This window comes from Diadema antillarum, unplaced genomic scaffold (assembly GCF_040938485.1).
Source record: "Diadema antillarum isolate AM-2024a unplaced genomic scaffold, OU_Dant_1.0 seq00001151_RagTag, whole genome shotgun sequence".
NCBI classification, from domain to species: Eukaryota; Metazoa; Echinodermata; class Echinoidea; order Diadematoida; family Diadematidae; genus Diadema; species Diadema antillarum.
Genome location: NW_027271962.1, coordinates 362,081 through 378,687, shown reverse-complemented (window position 1 = coordinate 378,687; position 16,607 = coordinate 362,081). Strand labels below are relative to the sequence as shown.

At 36.8% G+C, this 16,607-nt stretch overlaps 1 protein-coding gene across 1 annotated transcript in view; it reads left to right on the top strand.

Moving 5' to 3' along the window:
- The window catches only part of LOC139744261 (solute carrier organic anion transporter family member 4A1-like), a 40,071-nt gene that overhangs the window by 2,415 nt on the left and 21,049 nt on the right, over positions 1-16,607 (top strand). Inside the window, exon 2 of the mRNA XM_071654704.1 lies at positions 7,939-8,256. Within this exon, the coding sequence (XP_071510805.1) occupies positions 7,939-8,256 (318 nt within the window). The remainder of the gene's footprint in view (positions 1-7,938; positions 8,257-16,607) is intronic.

Sequence of the window (16,607 nt, the reverse complement as noted above, 5' to 3'; positions counted from 1 at the left end):
CAACAACAACGTGTTGGTGTTTTCCCTCTCGGACGTTTATCTACGTCATAAGTATAAGGTTTTACAAATTAGAATTGAATGTCCATGTTCCTCATCCGATCAGATTTCCATATTTTCTAATATATCCTATAAACAGCCCCTTACTGTACATAATAAGCATGGCTTTCAGGTATATGTGGTGCCAGTCTATAGAGTACAATAAAACCGATCGTCATTGACACGCGTGATGTCATTGACCGCTCAAATCAAATTCAAGGAGGATCAGAAAACGTCATGCTATATGAATCGAAAGCGATATCAATTCTTTCTGTATAATGTTTTGTCCTTAATACTAAACGGTAACGTAGGCAGGAACTTGATCCTCGGGTGACTGTATCGCGGTTTCACTTTAATTAACGAACGCTTGTTTGTCTGGCAATATATGTTTGTGTTTATAATGATTATCACACACTTTTGATTATGATGTATGTGTGTAGGCAGTAGGTATAAAGATCAATTATTGTAAAGTCTCTGTGTCTAATCTCGAAAGAATAAGGCAATAAAAGTTTAACTGTTAGACATTTTAAAATGATGTTTATCATACTTTATGCGTCATTTCTGTTTTAGTTTATACTTGTCACAAAATCATACCCCGCAGTGCTTCTAACATAGTCATCTTCAGAGGTTTGTTTTGCTATGATAACTGTTATAATTATTATGTTTTGAGTTCGTATATATAGCTCTGTTCTATTATGCCGTTTCCCGTAGGTACACACTTAGATTTGGATATATTGTTATATTGATTATATTGAATCAGAGGGGTTTTTTTTAAACTATGATACCCACTATCAAATGCTTAAAGATCATAGTAGTGGGGAGACTTCCATGCCATTAATCATCCTTTTTTATTCAGGTTCTACAAACATGAAGAGATGATACGAGGGATCCTCATAGAAATCATTCTGTATTTTCTTGTCTGCTTTCCTATTGTTATTATCGGAATGTGTTAGACACCAGCTTTTACATTGCTTGTAATCTCGTCGTCAATTTCAGAAGTCAGCTTTTGAGTGTGAGCACTCTTTCTACATTTGACGTCCTGAAAGCGAAGTCCGCTCATTTAACTTCCATGGAGATTAGCAGTACCCGAATTTACTCACTACTTTCTTAATGATTTGTTGTTTTTCGGCGGAAAAAAATTGTATGATAATCATTATGCATAAATGATGATTTGCAAAAGGGAGCGTGTTACCGTCATAGCCTATTATGTCGAATGTTTTTAGAAGATGATAAAGTTTTGTGTGCGAAGCTTGCAGTTTGCACCGTCTCTGTAACAACTGCTGCTGAAATATGATTTTCCCACGATTAAAAAGAGGCCAGTAACATGTATCTGTGCTTTTAATCTAATAGTCACTTTTATACAGGTTAAATGCGCCCTCGTATAATTCCATGAGTGAACATTAGATAGGCATTTTTCTATTATTTCTCTACTTGTTTGTTCTGATTTGCATTAGTTTGCTTGCAACTTGCGTCCATGGAAGTTGAAAGGAATAGCGAGTGTCTGTGCGTACGTGAGCTGCCAACGGTTAAAATATTATATGGGACTATAATTTTTGGAAAGATGTGTCGACGCAACGCTTGACGTGCCACCGTTTGACATTAATGATCATGAAACCCCGTCTTAGCCAGGTGTCACTTTTCGCATTTCCGCGGTTAATTGTATACTCATATTACACCTTGCTAGATATCACGGCAGTTACAAAGGAAATCAATTACAGGCACGACCTTTATCGCCGTATTCTATTTCTACAAACGTTGGAAAATTTAGCAAGAGTGTGATACAAACATCCGTGTACACGACCGATAACCAATGATTGCTGTCACGTATCCAGTTATCCTCACAGCCAATTATTATGGTGTTTGGCAATCTATCCAGCCAGGTCAATACAGTTTAGCATTTGAATTATATATCGAAGTTCATACAGCTTTCCAATATGTGTTTAGTTGTAGTTCATGATGATAGAAGCACAATTTGCTTATTTCCTAATGAATCTCCCCTAGTTTGCATTCTCATCGAGACATTTCGAAGAAAAAAAAAGTCGTGCCATTCGACGTAGTAGACTCGCAGTACAATGATTATTATAGCTGCAATTCCGCAATGATTGACAGATTAATAAATTTGCTCTATCGTTAAACGTATAAGATGCCAAAAGTCGCACACAAAGACGAAGTATATCTACACAGGAAAATGGACTGGTGATCGATAACTTCTTATTCTAATCCATAATCGCGTGCCACCGAAAACCAGATTATGTGTTCGAAAATGTTCGGTCTTGATTTGTTCAACGAAAGAGAAAGTTGAGAAACCATATCAATATTGCCTATTCCGTTGGAAATTGGTATAAACTAAAGGAATATTGAATATTGTGTCGTTCTCTAATCATCCTGTATGCGATCATGATTACAGTAACAGTGTATTAGCTGCTTTACGCAATAGGCAGTATTTTCTAGTACAAAATGTAAACTATATTACAATAATAAACCACACAAAATTCATTATACAGTGGTATCCAACGCTATTAAAACAGCAACGAAGTAGATACAAAGCAAAACTACACCCAAATATTCCCATACGTTGCTACCTCCGTAGTTCTAAAGAGCATTTTAGTTTTGTATTTGGAGTTGTTTATCGCTAGACATAATTATGCGCTATTTTCAATTCGAAATATCTTCAGCATCCGTCTGTTATGTTTAACAGGTAACTTGTGTTTCGTGTAAATACCTTTTATAGGGTTATTATTAATGAGACTCCTTGAAAAGGCAGTTGGTGTAGAATTTCAGTGAATGACACACCATCCCCAGGCATTATAAAAAAAAGAAGCATTGATATTAAGTTTTTCTAAGAGCTTAAGAGAGCTTCAACGACTCCTCCCTGGCTTTTGTCTCTCGTTTCGCCGAAGAAATTCGTGGAAATTCAGATGCCGAAATATAATCATCGTGCGCTTTTCTTTTTCTAGACCTCACCGCCACTCATGTTCATCGTGTCATCAGTTACACAAAACCAACGAAGAAAATAGCAAATACGTGTGATCAAGACCAGTGTGATATCTTTATTATTATTTTTTTTTTGCGGTGCCCTCTTAAGGTCTCGTTTACATGAATCGTTGACAAGATATGTCTCAAAAGTGTTTGTTTTATACATGCGGGTATGGCTGGTGACAATGGACTTTTTTAGTACCTGGAACGTTATGTAAACTGTTCGATGCATTATGCTTCAGTATACGGTTTAGACTGTGTACGGTATAGACATAATATAGAAGACGAGACAATTCATCGCGTTCTCAACCTTATTCGGCATAAGATAAATGAATACGCCATGGAGAAGATGAGTTAATTCTTCGCCTTGTATATTTTATTTTCATTGCGAGAGAACGAGAAGACAAGGTACGAGATCTCGTCATCACGACTTTCTTCCTTGATCCGACAATGCGAGAAAGCGAGATCCAATAACTAGTCTTCTCTGGAATTAATTTGTATTCTCGGTGACATTTATAAGTAGTAGGAGACATCTGAAATCTGATCATCTCAAAGTCTTGGGTCAAAAAAGCCGAGAAGGAGAGATCGGAAACCTCATCTTTCTGACCTTTTGGCTCCACGAATGCGAGAAGGCGAGATTTCTGATCTCGTCATCTCGACCTCTCGGATTCGTAGACCTAAACTATTAAAAACGATTGAACGTTTGTTCGGTTTCCATAGGTACAATTAAGCTTTTAATGCAATATAATGCTGCCTTCGATAACAATTGAATTCAGTAAACCGCTTCCGTTATATAAATCCCCCTTAAATCCCTCGGATACATGGCAAGAGAGGACACTTTTCCCAGGCTCCACCTGTTCATGATCTGCATGGCAGACTTTGTCTCTGTAGGACAATAATGCTCTCTATAAAGGCCCTATCGTTTGACGTTTAGCAGGTACCATAGAGGGGCTATCTGCACAAAGGACTAGGACTGCATGCAGTGTATCCTTCTGGTCAGATTCAAAGACTAGTTAATAATACGATTTCAAAGTTGAAGCACAACTGCATACACGACTCTCACAGACAGTATTTTCATAATGATTCATTAGTGAATTATGGTATCCTTAATTCTACCAGCACTAACTTTCCCCAAATGGTGCGCAATTTGAAAATGCACAAATATCTAGACCGAACCAATAGATGAAAATAATATGGTAATTATACTTTCGTATAATCTTCCGGGGTGAATCTCGGTCCACAGAAAATTTACGCATTTCCCTTCCCCAAGCTACCTGGTACCAAGCATAGCAGATACGGCTGCTTCCTATCAGGAAGTTACGTACCGTCAGTGTCATACATACAGGATCACTACCGGCCTGTCGATCCGAGACAGTGTTGTTGTTCCGCGAATAAGACAGGAAAGTGATTGCAATGAATGATATAATATGCACATCAACATAATTATTTCGATGTTTGCTTTGTCTGGCGATCAAACCACGCTATCTACTGATGACGAAAAAGCAACAACCAGAATGTTGCCATGTGTTGACTTCACCTTTTCCGTTTTTAGGTGTAATGGAGGCGAAAGGTCATTTTATCGGCACATCAAAACATGACATGAAAAGAGTCGAAAGTCTGACTCTGACCCAAAATTCCCCAACTGATGGTATTCATACGAAGGCGAAAAAATAACAACAGCCAAGCAACAACGACGAAATGATCCTCAAAGTTTGAAACTTCCCTAACATGTGACGTTTAAGTGGTCATCGAGAAAAAAATGAAACGTCTTTCTCGGTGAATTCATTTGGTCTTCTAAACAAAACCTCTGCTCGGAGAATTCATCTTTCCGCCATGAAATAAAACACTCTCCAATCATTTGGTGGATTTATTCATACGGCGTCTATGATTCAATATCGCGTTATCTCTCTATAATTGCCATAGTCGAAAATTGTTGCTATATCCACGTGTACTAATTGATTCAGTTTGTTCTCGCTACATTTACCGTTAATCATAACATTTGTTACAAGCCATGATAATAAACTGTAAAATCAGACTTCATGTAATCACAGTTTCACGCGCTTAATGCTACACTGTATTATAAAGTCTTGACTGAGTACATGGATCTCATCAAGAGGTTTGCCCTTGATATCGAAGGTATACTGAATTGTTGATGTTCATTTAACTTTGAGGAAAATTGGCTTTGTCTCTTAACAACTCTTATTCATACATTTGGTTGGTCATTGACAGTGTAATGCAAGTGTCAAGGCACGAACCGAAAATAAGTTGAACTCATCGGTTTTTATTCATCCTTCTGTCATAAAAAATAAAAGTAAATCAACATTGGATATCAGCAACAAAAAAGAGAAAAATCAATATTGATGACATATATCGCAGTCATTATATCTTCATCACATTGACATGTAGTGAATAAAGAGTTCTAGAACCCACTGGCATTTTTCATGTTTGTAATCTTTTTAAAGTGATGGTAACATATTTATACAACTCCAACAAGGTTATTGCTAATAAATCCGATGGTCAACTACTCATTACATGATAATTACCAAAAATGATTATAATACCATTGTATACGCTGTCGCTGCTGAGCGTGCAATTTTTGCAGTGTTACGTACGCTGCACACTCCGAGGTCATCCGTTTACATTTTACCTCCACGGCATAGGCTCTTAAAGGGGCAAACATTCAAAAATGAATAAATGCAGCAATATTATTAGAACATATGAGTGAAATTTTGAGGAAAATCGGATAATCCGTTCAAAAGGTATAAACGTTTAAAGTTTTGGTGCTGCTATCTTCACATTTGGAAACAGAAAGAAAATGTAAAGAAAAATAAAAATATTTCCCCTTTCCTGGCAAATTGAAAGAGCACTTGACTTGCCTCTTTCTGAAAGCAGGAAGAATGATACTACCCTCCATATACATCAGTAACAAGTCGAGGGAAATCATGCGTAAACTTTTCGTATAAATGATATTTGTTGATTATTTTGTTATATTTTCTTAATATCGTTTTCCGTGACATAATGATCTGTAGTAGTCTTCTAATCCAGCGATGGTGACTCCAAAACTTTACACAGTAGGACCGAACATCCGAAGTGTTGTATGAAGCGAGTAGTGAGTGGTCTTTACTTGTTCATTGTGGAACACTGGAGAGTTGACCATTGAGTCATGTGACTGACTCCTTGATAGCCCCCTTGCTGCCACACTGTAGAGTGATTGCCTCTTTCTTCATCACGAAAAACTCGCAGAAGAAGATTCTCTGACTATTTTGCCTAAACCTGTAATTAATTTGTCCTTACACAACCCAGTTACCGGAAATTTTTCAAAGACTTCAGTCTCATTTCAGGAAGAGGGATAGACAGAAAAAGCTATTGAGATCACTCGTCTTGTAACTGTTCAGCCCGTGTGTGTGCAAAGAACATCGTGAAATATCACTAGCATCGAGTTACCAGTGTATCCTTTAATCTATTTTGTTCAACGCATTGAAGGCAGGCAATAAGGGTACATCCGCTGTATGGAAGGAAAACAGCGTTCTACATCATATTATCCTTTATTTACCTTCATCATTCTTCACTTTGAAAGGGAGCATATTTTAAACAAATTAGGGAGTTTTCTATTTTTAATCAGTTAAAAAGAATGAAACAAAGCCAGACACGAAGACAGAAAACAAAACAAGCGCGTGATTTGTTTTTGTAGACTGGACCCCTTCCGGAAATCATTAATAGTTCAGCAAGGCGATCTTTCACTGAAGTTGGCACAGTCTCTTTCCCCCTCCCTGGATTTGCTTAGATTTGACAACGGAACGGTTTTTCCCCTTTTCTTGTCATAGTATACGCAGGGGAAAAGAGAATCATAATCCACACGCCTATTACAGACATACCTTCCATGCATACAATGTGCAATCCGAAGGGGAATGATCCTTTTGGCCCACTGTTGGCGCTGTAAATCGCAAATTGTAATATCTTGTTCAGTTATGTGCGTGTGGGCTTTTTGTTTTCTTTCATTTATTTTCGTAAGGAAACTCCAGGGAAATGAAATCTGACATGTCGTTCATGATATCTGTCAATCTTGTCAGCGCGTGTCCTTGAAAGACATATGATATTACTGTGCGTGATATTGTCATCTCCATTGCTGGTAGCCATATTGTGAGTGTAAGAAACAATTCCATAGATCCGAATTTGCGATTAAAGCAATGTTTTGTTCATTGTGAGCATATGTATGAGCACTTAGAACAATCCTAAGATTATGCAATTTCCACATTTTAGCACTTTTAATGAAAAATACTTTACTTCCAGATGTATGATTCGACATATTACCATATTCATGAATACGTGTTTTGACTTTTTGTAACTTTGGATCGTGTGGAAAATATATCCCAACCGTTAGCAAAAGACTCTATATGCATGATAATCCACCCTACTAATGTGAACGTTCTAAAAAGATTACTTTCTATTAGATTGACAGCCATCATACTCTCCACATATTATGTATGATGACTAGTTTATCGGTGACTCGACAATAAACAAAGGATCAAAAGGCCACTGGGCTCTACGTCATAGGAGGCTTGATATCACGTCATCAATGGAGTCTCGTGAAGATTCTCATGAGAAGAGAATAGTCATCTTGTTTTATTCAGGGGCAATATGCATGCACATGGTAATCATGTCTCTCGATTAAAAAAAGAAAATGTTTGCATGGAATACATTGAAGTGTTTTAGTAAGTTTAAAAGTGATGTGGCTAGAAAAGTGGACCCATATGCATGTCTTTCAAACGAACCATATGATTTTCACTCATGTGAACAAAACGTAAATTTACGTTATCTATAAGTTCTATCCAAAGCAGCTTTATACGATCTGATGTCAACGATATTCTGTGAGATTGTGCCATCCACCTCATAGTTTCATTCATAAATTTCATTCCTTTTCAACAGGTGCTCAACAACCCCAAAGGCTATCTCGTCTTTCTGTGCCTCCTCGCGCTAATCCAGAATATGACAGTGCTGGGCTACCTTAATGTTGTCATCACCACCTTGGAGAGGCGATTCCGACTCACCAGTGTGCGCAGCGGCTTCATTATAACCGCATACGACATCAGCAACCTGATCGTCTGCGCCTTTGTCACCTACTTTGGCGAGCGTGGCCACAAACCAAAGTGGGTCGGCGTGGGTTCCATTCTTTTTAGCATTGGGTCAGCCATCTTCTGTCTGCCGCACTTTCTCGCCGGCAAATACCAGTTCGGAGGAACACAGGTAGGTCGGGACTACCTAAACTCAAAACAAACTAACAAACAAACAACATCTCTCCTCAAATGGTACACAAACATCCCAGTCACAACTTCGTGCAAACAGACAAGCAAAACATGAATATTCTCGTGGCAATTACTACCACTTAAATAGATTATGAGGTGTACCCGTAATATGCACATGAATGAAATGATGAGAGAGGCTACATAACTTGCCGAGTAAACTGATGTAGATTAGGTGTATACATGTATTAGTAGATTAGTAGATGGACACGGTGGATTTGGAGTTTAACTGCCAACGGCATGGCTAGTACATTTAGGACTGCTGTAGATCCCACACCTCAAAATACATGCAGTGAATTTTTACAAATTTTAAATTTATCATGTACAAAAATAGTGACCTGTATTGGAAACAGAATCCTCACATGCGCAGCATGTGAGGATTCAGTTTTCAAAGAACAAGACTGATTCTGAGGGATCTTGTTCTGTTGAAGCCCTACTCTATTACTTAGCTTTTTCCTAGGATTGCAGGGTATAACGAACAGACTTATGCGGAAATCCTGCCTGCAGTATATCAAGTCTTTGGATTACTAAGAACTTAGTAGTTATTCTTAGTTTTTATTCACACGTTAAATCTCGATAAGGGAATACTCACTGGTTAGAGATTCGATCACGAACAGCAAAGACAACGGCAAGCTACGTGACTGGCTCGTCAATATTCCATGGCATTATTGCGCGGAGTAAAATGCCGCTTTATGTTCAAGACAAACAGAACGGTACCACTTTCATTATAAATCAAACATAAAATGGACAAGACATAGAATTTAAGTTTCACATGTTTTCATGAAACTATCCCATCGGTTCCAAACTGACTCACATCACTTCCAATGACACGGACACAAATTTTCTTCTTTGAATGATTTATATATATGGCCATTTTCAAACAAAAGTGGACATGAGGGTGAAAAATAAAACTTGCAAGAAATCAGTAGACTTTGATATTTTTGGAACTAGATATTGTCTTAGACTATGCTTTTCCTTTAGAATTATGTTAATAATCTATTATTTCTTGTAATACAACAAATTTAGTTCAAATTCAGTTCAGTTCAAATTTATTTCATATTTCCATTTTCTCAATGATGGCATTACAAAATTATTGACAACAAAACAAGAGTACAAAATATATACAATCATGTCTTTTGATTGTAGAAGAAAAAGAAAAAGAAAATATACTTGACACAAATGTACATGGTCACATCGTATGAAAATGTCACTAGTAAGTATAAGAAATATGATGGGGCCTACATAAAAGCTTTAAAGCTTGTAAAACTGTAGGTTCCCGAGTTCATAGGCATATAATTTTACACGGAGAACGGATATGTTTGTCTTGACCAACTAAAATTACACCAGTACAAAAAATAGATGAGTAATAAACTAATGAACCACATAGATATCGCACAAACCAGACTGCATATAAATCTCGCAGTGTTTGAATAACAAAAATGCTGTATTATTAAAAGATGTATCGGTATCATGAAATAACTTAAGTAACTTGGTGCTGCGGACAAGGACAAAAGACTGGGAGCATAAAAAGGTTGCTAAAGGCTTGGTAGTGTGTATCCACAAGGGTTATTCAATGTTACAAAATGTTAATTTTTGCATCAAAATACACATATTACATCATGATATAACATTTGTATTTGAAGAGTTTTTGTTGCCAAGATACAACCTTAGTGTTGTATTTAACTCCTGAATAGCATTATTCGTATCAAATATCGTAATTCAAACTCGATTTTTCGTCGTTCAAATTAATTCATGCGGCAATCGATTTCGAACATGGCCATTTCAATTCATTGAAGGCGCATACATTTTCGGCAATGGTTATTCAACTTTATCTCACCCTGTCGCCAGCTCATTTCGAATATCAAAATTCACAAATGGGCCAACAAGTTCGTAGAAGGAGCATTCAAACTCAACATGAACGATGTCCATTAACTTGATAAAGAGTACATTACATTACATTATATGCGATGTACTGTATTTCAAATTGAATGATAAAAACGTCTATATGTGGGTCAGAGGTCATGATGATAGAAAGAAGTATGTAAAATGAAATTCACATAAACAAAACAGTGATCATAATGAAAGTAAGGATGTCAAATGAAGAATGTAAACACAATATGATGATCATGATGAAAATAAAGATGAAGATTAAAGATATAAAACGAAATTGTGATGATCGTGAGGAAAGCAATGATTATGATAATTATATTGAAGGTCCATAAGATATTGAGCACAGGAAAAAAATTGTATGTTCCAATAAAAGAACACTGATCTTGATGACGAGATTTAGATCAAAAGTAAAGTCACATGCACTGATTAAGTGGACAAAATCACTCTTGCTTTGTTTTAATGCGCATATGTGTTTCACGAAATTTAATGCTCAGTTGTATAAGTCGATAGCTCAAAAACTAAATTGAAAGTGCTTTAAAGTCCTTATATACCCAATACATCACACTAATTTGAATGCACAGATTTGGAAATTTATGCCCAAACACGAAAGCTTACATCCGAATTTGAACTTGTGACGATTGATTTGGGTGATTGAAAACGAATTTGAACACACCAAACGAGAAATTGTTTGACCAAAGTCCCCTCTTTGCTTCACATTCAGTTAAAATGGGTGACAATTCTAAGAAATTGGCCAGGAAACCCAGAATCTAATCAACTACTTAATACACAAGTAATAAGAAATATTAAGAGAAAACGTTAAACTCTTCCAATGATTCCGAAATAATACATACTTTTATTTTTTGTAATTCAATTTCAATCTTTCACTGCTAAATCATGAAGGGAGTGCTTCCTTCCGAAGATTGAAAGTGGATTACAAGAAATAAAAATAAGTATTATTTCGACAGTTAAATAATGTTCGCATTTCAGCGGAAGGGCACTCTTTTCATGATTTAGCAGTGAAAGATTGAAACTGGATTACAAGAAATAACGATATATATTATTTCGGAATCATTTGCTTCAGTAACCCGAATACCTCCCTGGTAACGCAGAGCCAAGAGGGTCACAATACTCACCTGTTCATCCCAATTGGGCATTTATAAGTTTTACTTTGCTTTCTCAACGCTCGGTTCTATACATGAGCTCGGAAACTCTCAGCCAACCGATTCCGTCGAAACATGCCAAGTGTCGCATTGCAGCGGAAGGGCACTCCCTTCATGATTTAGCAGTGAAAGATTGAAACGTCCTTTCGAGCTTCTCAAAGATTCGAAAGCCGCAGTTTCGAATTAGTATCAAAAACTAATATAAGTAGATATCTCTACTCAGGGCATAGTCGTCCTGATCTAAGCCCAGACACCCTGTGATATGCGTCTCACTATTATCTAAAATGGTTCCCGTTTGTGCGCATTCTCAGGGTTTATCTCCAAATTCTTTTCCGATGGGATACAGTTATCACTTGTATAACATGGGCATCTGATACGCTTTATCCTCTCCTTTTCAATCCATGACAAAAATGTCTCATGAGTTGTTTCCGAATGCAAATAACCCAAGTATATAGTTAGTTGTAGGAAAGAGAAGCGAAGACCAATTGATTTTACATAGTTATGGTGGTCTCTTTAAGATAACATAGACATGTGACTGATGTATAGAGACAGACAATACGTGACATGTGCTCAAGAAATTCTCCTACCACATTCAAAACAAATCTTCATGTGACTGTTTTGATATCTCAAGTTCGGACATCTTCTTCAGATGGTAATGCGGACTTCAGTGAGCTCCCAACGTTACGATTGCAAATTGTTTCTGCTTAAAGCGTAAAGGACCGGAGTCCATACCATAGACATCCTAGAAAGGGAAACTCGTTGATAAGAAAAGATCATGCCAGTTGCACATGTTTGATTGTTTCCGTGTTGATTCTGTTTGCGTTGTCTAGTACCTTCTGCGTGACTTTCTATAATGTTGAGAACCCATGTGATCAGGACTGCATAAAAATGACTGTCTTGAGTCTAGAAAATATATATATATATATCTAGAAAGAGACAGATGTCACCAAAAATGTACAGGAGATTAAGACTGATATGTGACCGCTCATGAACCACTTCAGAGCATCACAGTGGTGGCTATCATTACTGTCGTCGACTGTGAACAAAACGAATATAGATATAGACAAGCTTGAATTGATGGCCTGAAAGCCGAAGCCTAAAAAATAAATAAAGAAAGAAAGAAATAAAAACATAAGAAAATGAAACATATGAATACACCGGGTGCTGTTCGTTATTCCGAAGGTTCGTTGTGCCGAAGGGTCGTTAATCCGAAACACGCAAATTCCCTGTACCTAGAGGTTCGATAATCCGAAAATGAAAAAGGGTTCAGTGTTAATCCGAAAATTTGTGGCGTTATTCCGAAGGTTCGTTATTCCGAAGATCGGTTAATCCGAAAATGAAATTCGGAACAATGAACCTTCGGAATAACGAATCTTAGGAATAAAGAGCCTTCGGAATAACGAACCTTCGGAATAACGAGCTGTAACCGAATACACCAGCCTTAAAATCGTACGTATAGCAGACTTGAATTTTGCTAATCAGTCAACATCCTATACAAACCTTGTTCGAATCACATGACCTATTCATTTGTAGATTTCTAAATCGTAAGAAAAGGCAACATCTTATTAAAACTGAATTCAATTATTTTCCGTGTATCATCTTTAGATTTTTTTTTTGCTTTATTTTTTGTAGAAAGGTGAGAGACAGCGGATTACGTAATTTTATATACGCTTACAGTATGCTAGGAAGTATCAGCCCTTCTCACGGTGCTCCAAACATTTCCCTTCTTGAGCCCCATAATCATATCAAATATCAAACCCATGTTCTAAAAAATAGACTGAAAATTTAAGCTACGTTACTAAAAATACATTTTTTGTCTTTTTTCGTGTTTTTTTTTCTAGTCTGTGTCACCAGCCTGTATGTCCCGCGCCTTCCCTTTCTCCTCAATACGAAAAAAAAAAAAAAAATTGTCGCGAGCATACATGCTTGTAATTATTCCCTGCACTGACGCCTCTGTAATGGCAATAGACTGATGCAGGCACATTTAACCTATTTATAGCAAGAAGAACTAAGCCGAGGTAAATTGTCATTTCCTCTTGGCTATGGCCTATGACAGGTCTTTTTTCTGATCGTTGATTCTTGTTCTTGGTTTAAGGGTGCTTTTAATTTGCGATTTTAATTGAATATGCGCTGGTACTCTTATACTACCTTTACCTTTCTGTTTTCCTACGGTACTGACATTTACTGGATTGACGCTGAGATGAAGTTAGGGTGATAGCGTCGCTTTAATTCTAAAGGTCGTCATGATTACAGACGAGACTAACTGTGTTAGTAATAATGATTACGATATAGAATATATACGATAATGATATGACAATACGACACGAGTGTGTAGAATAAAACAAAATAATTGCAATCAGGCAAATGCATGGTACATGTAAAAGTATTATGCGCGGTTTCAGTTATCACGTTTACGTAATTTCGTAAGTTGACTACTTCAACAATGTACATGAAAAGCATCAACTCATTCAATTTGCTGAATTCCGTCGCTATGTAAAGTTACCTCTAAGAAAATGCAAGTTGATTATTTTTTTTTCTTCGACACAGCTCGTTATCTAATATTCATTATTATCTCTTGTATTCCGGTTTATTCCTCATTGCTGTCAACTGTTATGCAAATCACACGTGTAAAAAAAAAATGAAGTTAAGAATATGGTAATGTTCAGCAGATTTATTTTGTCCCATTTGACATGGGTAAATTTCCAGACTTGTGCTCTGTAACATGCATGTGACCTGTTGAACAGGTGGGCCATGGCGACAGATACAGATTTCAAAAGAAAGGAGTTTGTTATTACATTCAACGGCGACAGATCTTTGGCAGTCTGTCTATATCATGGAGGTGGAAGGTACAGTCTCCATTGACAGATTAGGTCTTTGTGTCCGAAGCTTAGCAAAAAGCACTAGTATGCAGTTTTATACATGCAAAACAGGCCTTATGTAACCCTTATGCCTAATGAGTTTGACTGCATGGTCTCGCCAAGGAAACGCGAAATGGCTTGAACGCAGGATATGAGACATGCAATTCGTCTCCATTGATATGAATGTGATGACATATATCATATATAGCGCCTTTATAGGAACAAGTCCAAGGAAACGTGTCCATTCATACCTTGTAGGGAAAGTTCAGTATACATATTCATAGGAAAACTAAACAGAGAAAAGTGGTAGAAATGAAAATTGGACAGAAAGTATTGTAATGACGAAATGTCAATTGCTACACGTTTTTCACGACAAAGTGAAATGAAGAATATGAGATACTGTCATAACCTCGCGCTTTTATTTGTACACGAGCATAACAAAATAAATAACATATCAGTAGCCCTATATCATCGACAATTAATAGTTTCATAACCATTACCATAAACTTTTTCCCCTTATAAAAATGTCATCATTTACAAGTTTTCTAATGAGTTACTGTTATGACTACAGTCTCTCTTTTCTTTTCAATAAGACATTCAGTGAAGGTTTTGTGAATATAATAATCGGAAAATTAATATCATCATCACCTGTAGTCGTAAGCAGTATCTTCTTTTTTTTTCTCGTGAAAACATGCAAAACTTTGAAATTTCGTCTTCTGTGCCTACACTCACTTGACTTCTCTTAAACTGGAGTTGATTTTTCACTTTAACTCGTGTTTGCCTGCATTTTCTGGTTTCCGTGACGTGATGGTGGCCGGGGATAGGGGCAAGGGGATTAAAGAGGAAGTGCGTTCGAGTCTGTCGGGTAATATACATGGAGGTTCTGCTTCTGGAACCTCGGCAGCCGGTTGCCACCTTCGCACCTCAGGAGACCTAAGGTTAATGTCACGTTTGTGGATCAAAGCCACGTAGTCATGGTCCGGCTGGATTATCTAATGATTAAACGCAGTCCCAAACAATCAGCAAATGTGTTTCAACGTCATTCCTAGGGGAAAATTATATCTTTTCCTCATTCGTATATATCAAAGTTAATTGCTTATAAGAGAAATAAGCGCCTATGATTAAAAAATGAAGAAAGAATGTATTTGTTTTTCTGACCTTGCTTTGAAGACGTTTGCAAAAAAAAAAATAATAATAATGGGTCAAGTCTGCCATCTCGCATTTTCATACTTTGATATATATATATATATATATATATATTCCACGCGTTGGACTTCGAATGTTATAATTATGTAATCATAAGAAGAATGAGTCTCAAATACGCCATCTGTAGATCCAACAAGAAGTAGATCCAACAAGAAGGTTTTTATTCATAAAATTTTCAGCGTACCACACTGACGAAGGCCCGAGGCAGGCTGAAAATATTGTGAATAAAAACCTTCTTGTTGGATCTACAGATGGTGTATTTGAGACTCATTCTTCTTATGAATATATATATATATATATATATATATATATATATATATATGTATATATATATATCTTTCTCTGTCTTACGCACACATGCAATCATGATACATACATCATCTTTTGTTAGGGAAGTGTCTTAATATGTATACTTTCACATGTCCTATATGGACATGCATTAATTCACGTGAATGACGTGTTGTAAACAGTCCCCATTCGAACATCACAGTCACTGACCTGATCTGCCGTTGTCTTCAACATTGTCTCATGAAAACTGTTTGTATCCAAAGTAAATACTCGTGCTATAAATTCAAATCTGTAACTACATTTTATAAATGGCTCAAGCACACGTTTAATCAGTGCCATAGTTATTACCTGAAACTGTGTCAGATCACGGATTATGAATAACGTTACAGCAGGCCATGAAGGTCGTTCGAACGACTTCTTTCCTTCAGGGCGATACAGAGGCAAGATACGTCGTTTCGGGCGACATGTTAGACGATCAGATGCAGCATGTGATTTGATTTTCCGAAAAGGATATCAGTTGGAACTTCAGCAAGCGAGGCTCCATTTGAGGCTTGCTGAGTGAATGAAAGAAATTAATGATGATAAGAAACGTTTGGTTTAACACAAACAGTGCAGTGAAAATAAAAATTTAGTCTCGCCATTACAGACATTCTAACATCAACGCTAATGAAGATAATGATATGAAAACGATATCAATGGAGACTATGTAATATTTCGCCAACTTACAGGGGCTGAGGGTAGACATAAAAAGGGGAGTAAAAGCGAAAAGAAATGGAAAGACACATGCAATTATTGTATAACAGATTTCGCTCGTCTCGTCTTTGTAGCCTTCGAATGAGTTAATTGTTTGCATAGTGCAATCCTGTGTTTCTTTGTAAATTAACAGGAATATA